Source organism: Desmodus rotundus, chromosome 11 (assembly GCF_022682495.2).
Source record: "Desmodus rotundus isolate HL8 chromosome 11, HLdesRot8A.1, whole genome shotgun sequence".
Classification (NCBI taxonomy): domain Eukaryota; kingdom Metazoa; phylum Chordata; class Mammalia; order Chiroptera; family Phyllostomidae; genus Desmodus; species Desmodus rotundus.
In genome coordinates this window covers 98149982-98164452 of record NC_071397.1, presented here as the reverse complement: position 1 = coordinate 98164452, position 14471 = coordinate 98149982, and the positions used below count along the sequence as shown (strand labels likewise).

Genomic DNA, 14471 nt, shown 5'->3' with positions numbered 1-14471 from the left:
GGGAGCCATGTTTCAAAGAACTTGAAGAATGTGGGGCCACAAGGCCAAAGACGGCAGCAGCAAAGAAAGAGGGGTGTTGGTGAGCTGGACCACGTGGGTCCCCAACAGCCTCTTCCATGGCTGATCCAGAGAAGTGACACAGCTGGATTTGCTTCTCCAGGGCTGACTTGTCCTGGCCTTCACTCAGGCCTGCCATCTGCCTGGTCCCCCACCCTCCTTCGCCTTTTCAAAATCCTCCTTTGGAGCAACCAAAGGACGTATTCCTTTTTTACCCCAGAAGCTGTGATCTCCCCTCCCTCTGACTGTGTTTGTAACAGTCTCCTGGGGCTGAGTCACATGCAGCCCGGGGCAGTAGATGCCTGCACTTCTTCACCTCCTATCCCCTACCTCAGAGACTTCCACCTGCAGCTCTGGGCCTGGCTCGCATCCTGGAGTTTGGCAGAGAAGGCCGTCCAAGAATCTCTGTCGCATGAGTGCGGCAGACCCTTCCGCTTCATCAAGGACAGACATCATGACCAAACAATCTCTTCCCCAGGGGCTCTCGGAAGTGGTGCCTCCAGCCTACGGATGACTTAGGCATGTTGTCTGAATTCCCAGTGCATAGGACTCAGCTAGTCTACTCCCCATATGTGTGTATTTACGTACATTTTACCTTCCTGCTTCCGTTTCTACCTTACGCTTTGCTGTGGGGGACGAATTTAGGGGAAGCAGGCAAGGAGTGTGTCCTTACAACACTGCCAAACACTGAATCCTACCTCTTCGCAGCTCACGGCTCTGTATATTCGTTAACACATTCAATTCCCCCACTTTTTCTGCAGAAAGGCGATTAATGGGGGCTTCCCCATTAATCAGGTCACCGTATTTTCCTTGGGTGAGAACTCGTTTCTAAGAGCGTTTCATTCCTGTTCGGCACTGGGGTCACTGGACACCAGCCAAGGTGGACCCCACTCCCACCGACCAGGAGGCCAGCGCAGCACCAAGGAGACGACGGTGAACAGAGGACGGCCCCTCTGATCTCCACGTTCCCTTGCTTCCCAGTGAAGATGCTCTGTTTTCAGTCGAAAGCAAGATCATTGTAAATGTCATCGCCCCGCACCCAGCTGGGGCTCCCGGAAACAAGCTGCCTCATTTCTGAATCCAATGTCGTCTCCACTGCAGAGCCGCCTGCACACGAGTGGGAGGGACTGGCCCGTCTCCACCAGCGGAGCTGCCTGCATGTTCAAGGAGGGGGTTTCTTGCTAAAGGAAGAGGATGGTGAAGAAACAGGCAGCGAGAGAGAACTGCTTCACCACACTCCTCTGGCCCGTCCGAGGCAGTTAAAATAAATACTAACAGGCACGAACACATTACTCCCCATAGAGCCACGTGAAGCACTGCCATTTTCAGGAGGCCCCCGGGAGAGGCTGAAGGGAAGTAACATAGTGATGTAGTCTAGAGGCCCTGCGTGTGTCCCCGCAAACACCTGGCCGTGAGGCTGAAGCCCCGGGCAGAAGTCGGGGCAGGCGGGTAGCGGAGCGCTAGGATGCTGAGCAAGTCCTGCCAAGTTCCCTTGAGATGTGGTCACACTGTCACCAGCCCCTGCCGCCAAGCCTCCTTCCGGAATGACACAGGGACATGCGCGCTCCAGAGGAAAGAAGGCGCAGAGGTGCAGGAACAGGCACTTGGCTGCGGGTGACATCTCTGCGGCTGTAAATAAATAGCCCACCTCTTCATGGGGGGGCGGGGTCAGAAAGCACAGTCCCCCTCGTGTATCTGGACTTCGGTTCCACTCGTGAAGATTCATGTCAAGTGGAGCACGTCAAAACAGACCTTCGTGACACCCAGCATTCCCACAGAGGGAAGGGGGCACACGAGCAACCCCCCTGCTGGTGGCCAAATGTGTTTGTTCACAACCCGAAATGATGCTCTAACCCAAGGCTGCCTGGGCATTGTCACAGCTGCGGCCGTTTTCCATAGCAGAGCTGCACCACGAAAGGCTTTCGCGCTGCAGGCCGGAGGAGGATCCTCGTAAAGCTACACTCAACGTTTGAAAACCTATAACAATATGGGTACACAATGGAGCTATGGGTGTGCTCTACAGAACGGAAGTATGTATTTCCCCTTCCCCTCAAAGGAGGAGAGGCTGACGCTCAGTGAACATTGACAAGGGCCAAGTGCTTTGCACACCTTATCTTCCTTTTTTCATCTCACCGCAAGCCTGGGAAGTAGGGACTAGCACTGTAGGACGTTTTCTAAGAAGGAAGCAGGGCTCCGAGAGGTTGAACTACTTGCCTGAGGTCACACAGGCAGCAAACGACAGAGTCAACCTGACTCCAAAACCCACCTGCTTCGTCCTTCCTGCTACGTGGCTCTGCCTCCTCAAGTTCCAACGAATATTTTTGTTACCTTTTCCCGTACACATCTACAAAGCTTCCTGCTAGAATAATTTTTATAGTTTTGGAAAAGTGCTGCCAGAAGAGCCGAGGAGGAATAGGAAGAGTTTCTCGATAGGTACAGAAATGATTGGGGATCGTTTTTAGGCATTTCCAGGAGGTACAGTACAAGAGCACAATCTCATGGTTAGTGTCTCGTGCATATGGGATGGGGTGGCCTTCTGCATCATATGGAGGAGATACGTAAGCTGTATTTGAAGCACAGATGACGAATGACCCACGTCCCTCCGTTTTTGTCCTCAGACAACAGTCTCGATGGTGGTGGTATGGCCATTGTGTTCCTGGCGCCTGGGTTGCATTTCGTCTTTGAAAGCCCTGGTCAGAACCACCTTCAAGGACTCCTTGAACCGCTTCTCCCGGCTGCTGCCCACGAAGAAGTAGATAACAGGGTTGGCGCTGCTGTTGATGGTGGAGAAGAGCAGGGAAATGTGGTGGAGGTTCCCGAACGTTGACCAATACTCATAGTACAGCAGGTACAGGAGCCTCATGGGCATGGCGAAAATGAGGAAGATGACGATGGTGACCGCAATGACCAGGTACAGCTTCGAGGCATGGGACGCCCATGTGTTCTTTCGGATCTTGACCACCAGGATGGCGCTGGACACCACCATCAGCGGGGTGAAGACCAGGAAGCTCAGAACAGCTATGAAGATGATCACCGCCCTGCAGCCACTCCGAGAGTGACCCTGCCCTTCACTGTCAATGCACATGACATATTCCATGGTGGTCACTAAGCAAGAAAGCGCCCACAGAAGGGCACAGACGAATGCCGACTGGTGCTTGGGGCGATGACATCGGTACCAGATGGGGTACAGGACGGACAGGCACCTCTCCACACTGATGGCTGTCAGCAGATAGAGGCCCGTGTTGTAGCCGAACAGAAAGGTCACCGATAAGGTGACAATTGTGTAGTAATAGCCGGAAGACAGCTCGTAATCTAACGCATAGTCAACTGTCAGAATAAAAATGCAAAAGAGCAGTGAGATGTCCGCGATTGACAAGTGGGTGATGTAGACGGTGAAGGGGTGTCTTCTCATCCGGAAGCAGAGGAACCAGAGGAGGACCCCATTTTCCACGAAGCCCAGGGGGGCGATGCTCATAATGACCCAGTGCACCACAGGGATTTCCCGGAGTGGCTCCCCGGCGGAGGCGTTCCTGCTGGCCGAGGCGTTCACAGGCCCCTCAGCAACAGATGATGTCACGTTTGATGCATCCATGAGGAGACTTCGGGCTGGCGCTCTCCAGGTAATTTTCTGCAAATAAGTAAACAATCAAGCAATAAAATTGATGAATTGGAGGGAAAGGGAGAATTTCAGCTACGGATCGCAGCCTTCGTGGTATAATCATAGAAAGGTTATTTATGATCATACAAAAGGTTATACACGTGTAACCTTCCTACAAAACAATGTTTGACAGGCTGTACAATCCCGTCTCTAATGATGATAAAACTAGATATGGCACCGAGAAAGAGCAGATTTAGTAACTGTTTCTTATCCCGTAGTAGCCTTTAATTTTGCATTATTGTCTGCTCGTGGCTCAGAGCCGAAGGGATCCCGCAAAGTGAGAGGGCCGGGATTCCTAGTGTCCATCTCTGGTCCGGCCGAGCTTTCTGAATGGTGTTTGACAGGTCGCCTCATCTCCCATACCTCAGTCTCCTGGCCTGAGGAACCCAGTTAATGGCATTAAAATGTGATGACCAAGTACATGTTTGGTCAAGGTTGTTGTTGTCATTTTTTAAGGCATCAAGTGCCATAAGCCATGGGTAAGTGCCATTTTGCGAGAGAGAATAGCTCACAAGACTATGTTCAACAGTATACCAAATAATTTTAAAGTGTGAACAATTAGAGGCACTTATTTCATGTGGTCTCAGCTCTGTGTGAAGCTGGGCACTACTCAGACCAGGTGAGCTGCACAAACCAACCCCGACAGATGGTGAGCATAACAAGATGTATTTATACCCTCACCAGGCATCGGCCAGGCCACACAGGAACACACAATTGACCGACAGTGAAGAATGCACTAACCTGAACCCAAAAGAAATGCTGAATATTTTCAACAGCGAAGCAAAGATTCTCAGAAACTTTCTCTCACGCTTTCCGAACTGCAAAATAAGGGTTTGCACACCCACCTCTTCCTCTTACATAACAAATGTCTATATCATGGCCCTAAAAGGGTGGATGCGGGGTCTCTGGGTTACAGGACAGCAGATGGGATTTCACATACGTAAGCCACTCCCACCACCAGAGAACGGAGAGGGGAATCGGCCAGCAGACAGTACCTCCTTTGTTGCAACTCCAACTTGACCTTGGCTTTTTTTTAGGCTCTTTTGTGGGTACGCTAAAATATTGTCCTTTGCTTTTTGAACGTTGCCCTTGCAGATCAGTGCCCCTACATGTGCCAATAATTAACCTCGAGGAAGTTGATCAGAACAATATTTTGAATTGGCAAATGCCTGCCTTTCACCCAGAGCAGGACAGACAGGCTATTTTGTGAGCTTGAATGTCTCTGACGGCATGAGGCCCGTCTGGGATGGACCCAGCAGCTCCCAGCCCTGGCAGGGCTCCGAGTTTCAATCTCGGCATGGCTGCGCCTGAGCTCTGACCCAGCAGGCAGGCTGGTCAAGGGGACAGCTCCCTCCCCAGGGGTGTGACCCAGAAGCCCAGACAGGCCCCTGCCTCTTCTGTCCTGACACCCCTCCCTGCCCACGAACACTCCCCTCAGCTCCAGTTCTCATGAGATGCTGGAGTTATTCTCACTGGGGCAGATTCCTCTTCCATTTCATAGACAGAAGACAAGCCCGGGACCCTCCGAGGCCCACCTGAGGACCAGAACCCACAATGCTACATATGACACGGCTGACCGAAGGCCTGCAGCAGACACCAGGTTTGGTTCAGAGTTTGCAGATGACGCAGCCGTGTCCCCCAAATGCACGCATCAAACACTAATTCAGGGCCAGCTTCCCGCCCAGCACTGCTCCAGGCCCTGGGATATGGCAGCAGATGGTCTGGGCCTCCGTGGGCCTCGGATGGAGACCTGGCTCAGGAAATGAACAGCAGGCGGCAGCATGAGAGCAACGCCTGGGTAGGACCCTGTGGTCGAGCCTAGTCTACAGGCTGTGCTTCTCCAGCTTCAGTGCTTAAAAACTACCTGGGGTAGCTTATTAAAAACACAAATTTCAGGGCCTGCCTGTTTCAGAAGGCCTGGGGTACAGCTTTGGAATCTGAATTTTCACAGCCTAGGGGCTCTTGTTGTTGCAGGTGGGTCGTGGGCCACGGTTTGAAAAACACTGACATTCCAGGGGCTCATGCAGGGCTACGATGTGACTTGGACTTTGGCTTGGGAAGGTCACCCTGGTGGTAGACTAAAGACCGGGTGGAGGGGAGGATGGATGGAGCAACAAAGCCAGTAGGAGACATTGAAAGAGTCCTGCAAGAAATAATATTTCAGTAGGATAATGGCTGAAGGAGAGAATGGATTCTAGAGACATTTCAGAGAAGACTGGTTGGACCTCAGTGACCATGAAGGGGAGGGGATGGGGAAGAGTCTGGGGACTGCGTTTTCCATCTGAGGAGGCTGTGCGTAGCTAACCTGCCAGCCACTGAGACGGGACACGGAGCAGTGGCTGGGAGAGGAGGTGGCAGGGCCCGGAACACAGAGTGCAGGGCGTGGGGAGTGAAGCAGCAAGAAGGCATGGATGAAAACAGGCTTGGGTGTGCTCCTCTTTGTCCGCCCAGCTCTCAGGGAACTGTTTAAGGAGCCAAATGTAAGAAAGCAAAGAGTAATGGACACACAGATGAGACCTTTAGAACATGACTCATTAAGGTACATTTGCCTGAGTGTAAATTTCAAACGCAGACGTGACCTAGACCACACGCTCCTCTTCTACTCCCGTGTCTCCAGCCCCAACTCTGGGGATGAGTCTCCTGTCTCCCAGGTCCCTGTACAATCCGTCCTTCCCAGCCTGTCACACTGCCATCCCTTCTTCTTCCCACGCTCCCTCTGCCCGCTCCAGTGTGATCACCAGTTATCATATTTTGCCATGTATAATGTGCACCCATGTTTTCGGCCCAAACTTTCAGGAAAAAAATCTTTCGTTTTAATTTTTTTAATTCAATTATTTATTTATTTATATTTAGGTACTTGTTTTTTGTATTATAAAGGAATTTTAGCATTTATTTTTGAACATATGGATATCGTTACTACTTTCTAAAGTTACACTTTAGACGCAGAAGCATAAATAAAAGAATTAAAAACATTTATATAGGTATGGAATTAGCGCTACCCATGTATAATGCGCATCCTTATTTTCCCCTCAAAACTTTGGGAAAAAATTGTGCATGATACATGGCAAAATATGTACCTCCATGGCCACCTCATTCCTTCCCAGCAAAGTAAAACACTATCTCCCTGGCTGAACCTCCAACTTCTTGGGGACAGGACTTGATCTTGCTCACATCTGGATCTCCAGCACTTGGCGTGGGTGCTTCCTGAATTCTTCCAGGACAAGAAGCCACCACTACCTGTCCTGAGAAGGCAGCCTCACGCCCAGACTCTCTCAGTTCTTGAAAGAGCTCTCTAAGGGGAAGAGCACAACTCATGAATCACAAGTGACGCAGGGTTTGACCAGGATGTGATTGAGAAGCAAATAAAAATCCCATCAACAGTAATCTCATTAAAAACTAATGATAACTCTCCAAACTGTCGTGTTACAGAGGCGTTTGATTTAAGTGAGCACATTGCTCAAAGTCACATTCCCAGTCTCACCAGACCTAACAGAATTCCACCCCCCCACACCCCCACCCCCCCACCCCCCGCCCACCCAGTGAAGAAGTGCCTGGAACACAGCTGGTCCCACCTGCTCGCCATCCCTCGACCCCTGCCCTGCTCCCGGTCCTTGGTCAGTTTGCGTATTATCACCTCTGTTGGAGGGGGACTGGGACATGTGAGGTTGGGAAGGGTAGGAGGACAGAGGGGTCATTGGTGTTCACCAACCAAACCATCTAGCTCGGCAGAATTTCATGTTGCTCGGCACATAGTGGTTCCTCTGAAGACGAGAGGAAGCCGATGCCCCCAGAACGAATGCCGTGCACAGCACGTCTTGCTGTGCCCCCAGGTCTAGTACTGTGAGCTCTCTGCCCAGACATGCATGTCATGGTTCTGCACAGCTCCGCTTTTGGACAGCAGTCATCTCTGCAGGGGTGCCTGTTAACCTGGCAGTGGCAGGCCGGGGTGGAAGGACGGCTCTACCCACCAGCCCCCTGACATGGTCAGTAACACAGCAGCACGGCCGGGGACACCTCGGCTAGGGACAGGGGAGTGGGTGATGGCACCATGACCGGCAGCATCCCAGCAGCATCTTTCCGTCCTCCCTCCTCTCACAGCAGAATCCCTGGGGAGAAAGCCACACAGTGGAGTGTCCACGCAGCTCTCCCCCACGCCAACTTCACATCCTCCAGCCAGCTTGGGGAGGCTAATAAGGAAGTGTCATTGTCCCCAAGGAAGGCGTATTATCCCCATGCCCTAATGGGGATAAAAACTAAGGCCTAATAAGCAGGTCAAGTCAGAGCCACCTGGTCACACGACTGCCCTGGGCCTCACCACTCCTGGTGCACGGTGTCTGGTGCTCTCTGGTCCTGGCAGGGTGGTGGGGCCTGAAGACTCACAAGGATCCTGACCCAGGACCCAGCCAGTCAGGTGGGAGTCCCAGTCCCCACTTCTCTGGGGAGAGCTGAGCCAGTCTCCCCACTTAAATTCTGAAGCCACCCCTCACACCACAGACCACGAAATGGAAGCCAGAGAGATTGTGAGAGAGGCCGACATTTACAACCTACCCGAGGAAGCCGCGGAGCTGGGAGCTCCTTCTTTCTCTTAAGCGCTTGCACTCTGCCCCGGAGCCTCATCCTATTTTTAAGACCTTACCTTTTATAGCCTCTCTCTTCCATGTTTTCTGATCTAGTGTGCTTCTACTGCTTCCTACTTAAGGAATGTGAGGCATCATAGTCCCTGATGGTATAGGGGATTTTTTTTCTCCAAAGACTTGTCCGATTTCTAACTGTGACTTTGCCAGCATAGGGCCCGAGTCACCCTGTCCTCTCTGCATGAACTCCTGCTGTGATTACACAGCCCTGCTGTACACAGAATTCGCCTCTGCAGCAATGCTTGCCCCAACAGGCTCATTGTATAGTCTGTGTCATCTTAACACAAACGGGGGTGTGTTAAGATATTTATTAAAGCAATAGAATATTGCTTTATTTTCTAAGTATAAAACAATATGTGTTCATTGAAGAAAATTTAGAAATTTTTCATTAAAAAAGTCACACATGAAACCACTACTCAAAATTAACCCTATTGAACATTTGGGATATTGCCTTTTTGCCTTTTTCCTATCTCACATACACTCTTTCTAAAAACTGAATTGTGTTTTTATCATCTTTTTTGGTATCCTGCCGTTTTTCACTCAATAGCATGTTGTAAACATGTTCCTTGTCAGATATGCTTTAAAAACATGACTTTAACTGTCACTAGTTGGATGTTCCATAATTTATTTTTAATAAACTGCTAGCCTTGGACATACTGGATAAAACATCCAGTCACTTCTGGATGTTTTATCAGGCCCACTCCACTTGTATTGTCCCTATACCAGTCCTCAGAATCAGCCATTTCTCCAAAGAGCCCTGGTTCCTTTTAGTAGAGAAGGGTATTTAGAAGCCAAGATCTGGGTGCTGGGTGTGCCCACTGCTCTGGGGGTGTCACTGCTCCCAGGCCTTTTCCATGGACAGTCATACACACACACACACTGACATCTACATTTCTGTATGTTTATGTGTATAAATACAACATAAATATAGATCTACATAACCAATGAACTTATACCATTATACTGACTTCAATTTTGCTTTCTTCCTCTCCCCATTTGTAACTCCCTTCTGTGGTGGTAAGAAAGTTGGCTCCAATTATCCTTCATATATTTACTTATTTGATCTGATCACCTGCAGGTAAATAACCTCCTGTGTCTGACACTGCCCATCCCCCATCGCTGCACAGACGTCCTGCTCGCTGTGTTGGGCTCCTACCTCCTGGAAGGCCACCACTGCCAGGGGCCCTGCCCCGGGACACACTCTTCACCCAGCAGACACTCTTGACCTGGAGTCAGGTCCCTTCCCTCACCCTGTGGATGAGCTCTTCACCCTGCCACATCCTCCCCACCAGCCTCACCCCAGCTGGACTGCCCCCCGTGCATGCCCCCACCTGCTCAGGCTCCAGCACCTCACAGGGCCATGGTGAGGCAGGTCGGCTATAGCTCATGGTATACTTAACAGCCACACCCTCATGCAAAAGCCAAAAGAATCCTAAGCAGTATGGCATCTGAATGCAAAAGAGGTGCTTGAGAAGAGAGGTTTCACGTTGGTCAAATGACAATGCAGAGGGGACTGCAGGTCTGCCTGTGCCCAAGACTGGCTCTGCCTCGAAACCACTCCTTCTGTCAAACTGGCCCCTCAATGCGAGTCCCAAGCAAAGCAGCTTCGACCCTCTGACCTCAGCTCCTTCACTGAGCTGCCAGTTTAACGCAGTTCTTAAGGGCCAGGGTGTCAGGGGAGCTAGAGATTGAAAAGCACTGAGCCAATACCAGCCTCACGGAAATGCCAAACCAAGATCATGAATCAGCCAGGAGGGAAAACAAGTACTGTGGTCTCCATAGAGGTGTACGGATGTGAGCCTGGCAGAGCCCGAGTCCTGGCCAGTCTGGGGGAAAAGGCTACCTGCATCTACCTCTCACAAAACAGAGAGGGACAGATGAACAATGGAGCTGATAGAGAAGTAAGAGAATCAAATCAGGCAAGAGGTGGGTTTTTGGGTTTGTTTTTTTTTTCCAGCTTTACTGAGGTATAAGGCAGAGAGTTTTAAATACTATACATTCATGCTTGCTGAAGTTTTCTCTTAGGGATCTAAGAAGCAAACACTTCTTTCCATGTTCCCACTTACTTGGCCATGGTCCACCAAGGGTCCTGGATTCCCAGCCTAGCACATCAGTCAGAAGGAAGGAAGGAAGGAAGGAAGGAAGGAAGGAAGGAAGGAAGGGAGGGAGGGAGGGAGGGAGAAAGGAAAGGAGGAAGGAGAAAGGCCAACAAAACGAGGGTTCCAGGTGGGCCATCTGAAACCTTGTCTTGTTCCTAGGCAACCAAAAAGAGAGGCCTGACCCTCGGCTGGACCTTCCGGGTGCGCAGCTCCAGAGAAAAGGGCAAATTCTCTTCTGTGTGTGTGTGCAGTGACCTGGGCAAACAGAAACCCATTTGGGAGGTGGAATTTCCATGGTAGGGAAGGGGCCGGATGGGAATGTGCAGGGCAGGAGCGTCTGTCTGTCCAGGTGTTAAACACCTCATTCCCATCTTCCTAACACTTGAGCCGCCTGCATGGAGAAGCAGGAATGTCTTGCTCCCTTTCCAAGTATATAGCAGGACCAACTTAGAGCACTGGTCTCAAAGGGTGGGGACGGTGATTTTGCCCCCTAGGGGACATTTGACACTTCTGGAGATTTTTGTTGTCATGACGGAGAAGAGGGGGCTATTGGCATCTAGAGGGTCATGGCCAGGGATGCTGCTAAATGTCCTGCAATGCACAGAACAGCCCCCACAACAAAGAATTGTCTGATCTGAAGTGTCGTGGCGCCCAGGTTGCAAACCCTGCTCCCGAGGCAGGTTCGGTCTTCGCATCACTGCATACATCGCAGTCGAACAACATCCCACCCTCCCCACCATGTCCCTCCACCCACCCGTCTGGGAAATATTGCCAAGACACTCGCATCAAAGATCAAGACTGAGCAGGAGCTTCCTTTGCATAGACCCCCGGTCAACCAAGGGCTGCACACCTGACTTCGTAAGCAACAGAGGCCAGTACAAATGCTGGTGCCCACCAAGGAAAGGCAAAGGAAACCCAATCCCACCTGCCTCTGGCCAGGCCCACCTCCTCCTGAAAAATCAGATACAGTAACACTCCTTCCAAACCCCGCCTCCTTTACTTACAAATTGATACGAAGACTCTTGCCCCCCATCATGAGTCAAAAAAAAAAAAAAAAAGCCAGTGCAGAAGTTTCAACCCTGAAGTTGAAAAACAATGTTTGGGGACAGTTAACACAACAAAGAAGCAGATTTTCCAAAACAAAGGCAGGAGGAGACAAAGGTCTTTGCCAACACACACCAAACGTCTAAGACGCTGTAAAAACAACCAGCATGAGAGAGTTGCCTGGGAAATAGCTTTTTGAATAGGGAGAATCTTACTCTGGTTGTGAAAGGCAGCTGAGCAACAAAAAAGTGGGGTGCAGACTCACTAGCTCCACGGGCTCAAGGAGGGTCGGAGGCGGCAGCAGAGAGGACGGCCCTTCACATCCCTGGGCACTGCTGCCCCACCGGCCTGCAGGGTCTCCGGTCCCAACATCTTCTCCAGGGTTGGTTGCAGCCTCCCTTCTCGGAAGAAATCAGAGCTGCTCCCCGCAGTTGAGATGTGCCAAGCAGATGGTCCCACGCTTATTAGCAGGAGCCGTGTTCAAATAGCATCCTTCAGTGACACACTCAAGTGAAAGTGTGCATGCTGATCCGGAGTGGGGACAGGCTGGCAACCATGCGAAGTGTGACCCCTTGAACCACCAGGGCCAGGCGGGGCTGAGGAGAGAGATGAGCCAGCGACAAGGCCCCGTGGAGGGGCAAAGTCACGTGCCAGGAAGATGGAAACGGCTCGGATTCCTGTCTCAGCTTGTAACCAGCCATGTGATCTCTGCCAAGCTCCTTGAGACTCAGTTCTGCCACCTGCAAAATGGGGCTCCTCATAACCCCGCAAACAGTAGCTACGGTCAAATGAGACGTACGCACACACCTGCGCAGTGAGGCACACACGGGTCAATGATTAAGTATCTGTTCCCCTCCTACAACCCGTGTTCAGAGTCTCGTGTGTAAGTGCCATGCAGCGGAGGAGAGAGGAAGCCCCGAGTGGGTTCTAGGTTAAGGGTAACGCCCAGGCTGCCCCTCAGCCTGGTTTGGAGGCTGTTTCTGGGAGCAGCTGTTTCTAGTAGCTGCAGCTTCTCAGCCATGCAGTGCAGTTACTTCCCCCGCGACCCCTGCTCCCTTTCCCACAGACCCCGTGTAGAGGCGCAGAGGCCAGGCAGGAGAATTCTGGGTGGTGTGACTAGCCAAGCCCTGCAGGGAAGACCCACCCATCCCACCCCCTCATCTGTGGCAGCATTTCCTCCTTTTCCAAAGTATTCCTTCATGGCTACTGTGTCAAAGCAGTCCCGGACCCCTGGGACCCACGGGATCAAAACAGGGTGGGAAGGCAACTTCAGATTCTGTGGGAAAGCAGACTTGGGCACCCGCACACGAAGCTTTCCTCAGGCTGTTTTCATAAGCAGCGAGACCCAAGGGCAGCCAGACTGCTCCTGCGGGAAGCTGACCTGTACTCCGTCCTCCTTGGGGAAGAAGAATGGGGAGACAGGGGATGTCCCCTAAAGCCACAGGTGGAACAAGGTGAGAGTTGGGGCATCTACTGGATGGGCAGGTGACCTCCATCCTGGGAAGCTGCGAGAGCACTTCATTACCTGGTTATGATGTTCCACGGGCGGAAAAGGTCAGCCTCCTGGAGAAGTTTACAGTTCCCAGAGGACAATCAGAGACTGAAAAGAAAACCAGGACCATGTGAGGCAGAAAGGAAGGAGTTCTCAGTGGAAAGGGGGCCAGACACATGAAGGAAAATGCCATGAGGGGAGAAGGAACAGGCTGGCTGAGACAGTTCCAAAGTCACGGTGGGGAAGAGATCCCCGAAGGGAGAGAGGAATGAGAGGGCACAGTGTGGATAGAAGGACCCGCTCGGCGCTTCTGCTCACACGTGCCGCTTCTCAGCAGCTCAGGGACTGTCCGGATTTTTCACCCTGTCCCTGGGGGGGATGTGAAACCCCAAGCAGAGTGACCAACTGGAAGGAAGACTCCAACGTCACTATTTAAGTCAACAGGACACAGGACCTCAGCAGTTTGCTTTTTGCAGCTCCGACCAGAACACAGAACGCATACTGGCGGAGAACCAGTTGCCCGATTTGGAAATTGATAACAATCACAAGGTGAATGAGGAACGAGCCACCAGGAAGCTAGAGTAGCCAGGTGGTGTATAGGTAGTCGGAGTGCGGCCAGGGCATGGCAGCTAGTCGGGGGAGCCCGGAAGAGACGGGCTCTCTCCCTCTAGATTGAGTGGGCAGGAGAAGGCACCGACTGCTTTGTGACTAATTGGCACCACTGACAAAAGCAGGAATGATTGCAGATGGAGCTGGAGTTTCATTTGTGGTAGATAACGATTTGCATTTAGAGAAAATACAGCAACTCTCTGCAAAAATAAAACTGCTTGCACTTAAGCCACAAATAGGTTGGCTATTTCTGTGCCTGGCTTGTCTTTGCAAGCAATCCTCCTCCTCCCTTTGAGAGGTAAGGAGAGTCCGGAGGAAAGGGGGTATATGGAGAATGGGTAACCCCGCCAGCGGAGCCTGGGGGTGTGACGACTGTGGTCCTCAAAGACCAACACAGGAGGAAGCTCTAGCTTCACCTCCACAAGTCAAGTAGCACCTTCCGAAGTTTCCGAGACAAACAGCATCCCTCTTTCTTCCATCAAACAACAGGGAAACATGTTGGAGTTGGCCTGGGGACAGACCTTATAGGGGAAAAGAAAGTGGAAGTTTAGCCATGGAATGGACCTGCAAGTGGCTGAGTCCATGGGTGGCAGAGTCCATAGGTGATAGAGCCCCCGGGTGGTAGAGCCTGTGAGTGATAGAGCCCATGAGTAGACCCACAAGTAATAAAATTCTTTTCTTCCATCAGGATGTCACTCTTAGGTTCCAGACACTGGATGCCATGGGTGCTTTGCTCAGGGCCAACCCCGGGGAGGCCTGTGAATTCCCGTCACAGCCTAGAACTCATTCCTCATCTGGAAGGAGCGCTACTCCACCCCAGATGCTGAGCCTGTGGTTGTGGGGAGAAAGTGCTTCACAAAGCCCAGCACTACCCTTGG

At 51.5% G+C, this 14471-nt stretch overlaps 1 protein-coding gene across 1 annotated transcript; it reads right to left on the bottom strand.

Annotated features, from left to right (window-relative positions):
- Positions 1-2359: 2359 nt before the first annotated feature.
- MAS1 (MAS1 proto-oncogene, G protein-coupled receptor) lies at positions 2360-12126 on the bottom strand. The gene is made up of 2 exons (XM_024551663.3): positions 11758-12126; positions 2360-3685 (listed from the first exon to the last, which is right to left on the bottom strand). The coding sequence occupies exon 2, from the start codon at positions 3647-3649 to the stop codon at positions 2672-2674; it is 978 nt and encodes a 325-aa protein (XP_024407431.1). The 5' UTR covers positions 3650-3685; positions 11758-12126; the 3' UTR covers positions 2360-2671.
- Positions 12127-14471: the final 2345 nt, after the last annotated feature.

What these genes read in the sequence shown, in the direction of transcription:
- MAS1 (XM_024551663.3), bottom strand. Translation starts at nt 3,649, where the DNA reads ATGGATGCATCAAACGTGACATCATCTGTTGCTGAGGGGCCTGTGAAC.